The 4,396-nt window shown below is 38.1% G+C and overlaps 1 protein-coding gene across 1 annotated transcript; it reads right to left on the minus strand.

The window, feature by feature from the left end:
• Nucleotides 1–1,186, minus strand: LOC138889648 (uncharacterized). The gene is made up of 2 exons (XM_070172981.1): nt 635–1,186; nt 1–585 (listed from the first exon to the last, which is right to left on the minus strand). The coding sequence occupies exons 1-2, from the start codon at nt 1,184–1,186 to the stop codon at nt 1–3; spliced, it is 1,137 nt and encodes a 378-aa protein (XP_070029082.1).
• Nucleotides 1,187–4,396: the final 3,210 nt, after the last annotated feature.

Below are 4,396 nucleotides of genomic sequence, written 5' to 3' on the forward strand. Positions count from 1 at the left end.
TCATGCTTTCTTGTAAAAACATGCATTGAAACCATCAGCCGATGGAGCTTTCGAGTCATCAATCCCCTGTAAGGCTTTGAACACATCATCACTGGTGAAAGGTGAGATTAGTTGTAGTTGTTGATTCCTTGTTAAAACTGGTCCTTGCTTCATCACATTAGGATCAATTGCAGGTAGTCTGCTAGCTGAATTCCCAAGCAATCTCTTATAAAAACATACTATTTCTTGCTCAATACCTGCTGCAGTTTTTATCAAGCTTCCATCATCAACTATAAGTATCTTGATTTGATTTTGTGAGGCTCTCCCTTTCATACTAGCAAAGAAAAAGGCTGTGTTAGAGTCCCCTAGTTTAAGCCACTGCACCCTTGACTTATGCTTGGATATACTTTCCTCTATCATACTCCATTTCTCAAGTTTCTGTCTAATGGATTTTTCAGCTTCAAACATATCAATAGTTGATGCAGTGCTTCTCATCTGTGCTTGAATGTTCGCCAATTGCTCTCTCATCTGTTTGACCTTAATAGTTGTACCAACAGACTCTTTCCTATTCAAGCCTTTTAGAGCAACTTTCACCTTTTTTAGATTCTGCCATATACATTCCATATTGACTCCTGTATTGCCATCCTTCCTGTACCATTTGGCCAAAATCTGGATGATCTGGCAAACAATTATAGAACTTGAACGGCTTTTTCCTGCTATCCTCTCTTACTTCCATCTCTATACACAAGGGAGAGTGATCTGAAAAATGAGGATCCATCACTTGGACTTCCATAGGAGGCATTACCATAATCCATTGAGCATTTACTATAACCCTGTCTATCCTGCTATGAACATGGCTATTAGTCCATGTATAACATCTTCCTACAGTTGGTAGTTCAGTCATTCTGCAATCTTCCATAAACTCTCTAAAATCTTTGATTTCATTTTCCTGAACTACAGTACCATTGGCTCTGTCATCCATATCCCTAATTGCATTGAAATCTCCCATAAGTAGCCAAGGCATGGTCATCTGTTCCTCCAGCTCATTTAAAGTAGCCCACAAATCATGCCTATGAGCAATTGTGTGCAGACCATATACAACAGTGAAGGCAAATTGAAAAGTAGAATTAGCATTTTGTACTAATCCATGAATGAATTGTGTGTGACTTTGTAAAGCTGTGAACATATTACTATTAGGATCCCACATAAGCCATATTCTTCCTTTTTCATTTGAAGAGACATTTGAACATCATTTCCATCCAGCTACAACCTTATTTATTACATCCTTTATTTTATCATCTTTAATTCTATGTTCAATAATTGCTATCATAGTTATTTTATTCACTTGCAGAAACACCTTCATCTTCTTTTGCTTATATACTTTATTGAACCCCCTTACATTCCATGTAGCTATCTTCATACTGATATGGATTGATGAGGAACCTATTCTGCATTTTCTTTCATACTCCCCTGTCCTTCAATGTATCAGCCCAGCTTGAATGTTCAGCCTGTGGATCCACTCTTAAAGGAGAAAAACCATTGGTAGTGACAAGTGCATATTGCTTAGGACTGGGATAGTTAGGCTGCAAAGCTTTTCCACTAGCTTTCTGCCATGGTGCTTTGTCAGTCTCCTGTGTCTCAATTTGCTGAGTTTGAATTGTCTGTCTGTCTTGCACCTCATCAAGTTGTTTGGTTTGTCCTCTTGCTACCCATTGGACTGTTGGTTTTTGGATCTTTGCTTGTTGCATATTACCTCCATTATTATAAACTTTGCCTTGTTGATTTGGTGCTACAAACTTCTGTTTCTACTGGCCATCCCACTGTCGTTCTCCCTGTGGTTTAGCAAATGCTTGTGAGCCATTACAATCATGCCCAACCATAAGACATTTTTGACAATACTGTGGCACCTAATCATACTCTACTATCTGCTCAAATTCTTTCCCCGATGGATCCTGCACTACAATGCACTTTGGTAATTCCCTGGAAATGTTCATTTCTATTAGAACCCTAGCATATGAGATTCTAGCTATACTAGATGTACATTCATCAGCATATATCGATCATCCCAAAACACTAGCAATTCTACTCAACATAATCTTACCCCAGCAATTCAAAGGTAGATTTGGGAAAGTCACCCACAGTGGAACAATCTTCAAAACCTCATCATAAAATTTAAATCAACAGACCATGATTTGAGGATAATTGGCTTGTTCCCCATAGTATGTGGTCCCGAATACAATACTTCATTTTTATTACATTATGATTGCCTTCTGCCACTTCTCAATGTCTTCTGCCATTTCCTCTTGTTGCAATTGAACCTTCTTAACTCCATTCTGAATCAGTAGAGGAATATAGACTAGATCCATCCCCCTTTCAGCCAATCTATTGCCCGCAAATAGATTCACCCAAGGTTTCTCTATCTTCCCATTAATTGAATCTGTCTTCCCCTGTTTAAGAACTTTCTCATCTTGTTGCTCAGTACCCTGTTGCTCTTCCTCTACAATTGGTTTACTCGTGCTAGCAGTAATCTTTGGAGAGGGAATTTAGCCCAAACTCTTATTCTTGCCTTTTTGCTCCTCCACTTGGTTTGCTTTGGGTGTAATGCCTGTATTCCCTTGACTTGATACTCCTTCGACTATCGTATTCTTCTCCTTCTGATTACTCACTGTTGCCGCTAATGGAACAACAGCAGTCAATGGAACATTGCTTTTTCCTGGGCTTTTCATACCAGTCACCACAGTAGTAGACTTAGGTGTGGAATTCATCAAATTAGGACTCAAATTTCCCAAATTGTGCTAACTTCATCTGCATGGTACTCAATCCTTCAGAATTAGGAATTTTTGTTGGTATTCCCTTTTTGCAAGCTAGGGTTCCTAATTGTGGAGAATTTCCACAATTTATCCCCAAATTGTCATTCCGGCTACCTGATGCTATGAACTCCGCTAGCTAGACTTTTGTCACAGTACGTTTTGGACTTCCTCTCCCCATTTCCGATCAGCGCGTGCTAGCAGACACGTTTAACGTGCACAGAGAGAGAAGCTAGAGAGAGAAGTAATTTAGTTCGCTTATGTCAATATTTTTTTTCAAGACCTCTACTCTATTATTATTAATGGTAACAGAACCAGTTTCTTTACATCTTCACAAGGTCTAAAACAAGGGTACACCATATCCCCCTCTCTCTTTATTCTTGCAGCTTATGTCCTTTCTAAGGTCTCTGAATAATCTAAATCATAATGACAATTTTTCTCCTTTCTCTGTGCCTTTAAGAGGGCCTATTATTAACCATCTTGCCTATGCTGATGATATTATTATCTTTAGTAGTGGTAATAGTACCTCTATTGAGATGATCATGAATGTGGTTAAGGCCTACGAGATGAGCTCAGGTCAGCTTGTCAATAGAGATAAAGTTTCTTTCTGACTGCCCCTAACACTTGTGCCCTCCATATTAATAGGATGAGAGATTATACAGGCTTTATGGACAAGGAGTTTCCTTTTAATTACCTTGGATGTCCTCTTTATGTAGGAATAAAGAAAATTGCTTACTTTGGCTATTTGGTTCACAAGGTCATTAAAAGACTCAATGGCTGGCATAGTAAGATGCTTTCTTATAGAGGTAGGCTCGTTCTTAAAGTGTCCTCCAATCTCTTCCTATATATACTCTCTCTACTATGAATCCTCCTAAAGCCACCTTTCATATCCTTGAGAAACACTTTGTTAATTTCTTCTGGGGCACTGATGGTGACCATAAAAAGTACCATTGGAGATGATGAAAGAATCTATGTTTTCTTATTGATGAAGGAGATATAGGAATTAGTAAAATGGAAGATATCAGTGAAGTTCTAGCTATCAAAAGATGGTGGAGATCCAGAACAACAACATCTCTGTGGTCTAACTTTCTCAAGCACAAATATTGCATTAGAGTTCACCCTGTTGCTAAGCAATGGTCTTCTGGAAACTCTCACTCATGGAAACATTTGATAAAGGTAAGAAAGATTGCAGAACAACATATGGTTTGGCATATTAATGCAGGTAACTCAATTTTTTGGGGGGACAATTGGACCTGTAAAAGTCCTCCTGCCAACTTGGCCCCTGGTACATATAAAAGCCCTAAGATTCTTGTCAAGGAACTCATCCAGAATGGTGAATAAAACATCATCAAACTTCAAGATATTTTACCAAGTCCTATAGTTTAGCACATAAAGGAAATTGAAATTGGGAACAACTCATTACCAGATAATATTTATTGAGATCGTTCACTAGATAGAAGATACCCCAATAAGACTACTATGCAACTTAACCAAAAAAGTAAACCAAAGGAGCATCTGCTACGTAAGGTATGACATTCTTCTATCTTTTTTAAAATTTCTTTTCTTACTTGGAGATTATGGTATAAAAAACTACCTTTTGATGATGTGAT

This window comes from Nicotiana sylvestris, chromosome 4 (assembly GCF_000393655.2).
Source record: "Nicotiana sylvestris chromosome 4, ASM39365v2, whole genome shotgun sequence".
NCBI lineage: Eukaryota > Viridiplantae > Streptophyta > Magnoliopsida > Solanales > Solanaceae > Nicotiana > Nicotiana sylvestris.

Coding starts and splice junctions, on each gene's coding strand:
- LOC138889648 (XM_070172981.1), bottom strand. CDS start 1,186: ATGTGGGATCCTAATAGTAATATGTTCACAGCTTTACAAAGTCACACA. Junction 586..634: donor ATCCAGATTTTGGCCAAATG/GTACAGGAAGGA, acceptor TGTATATGGCAG/AATCTAAAAAAGGTGAAAGT.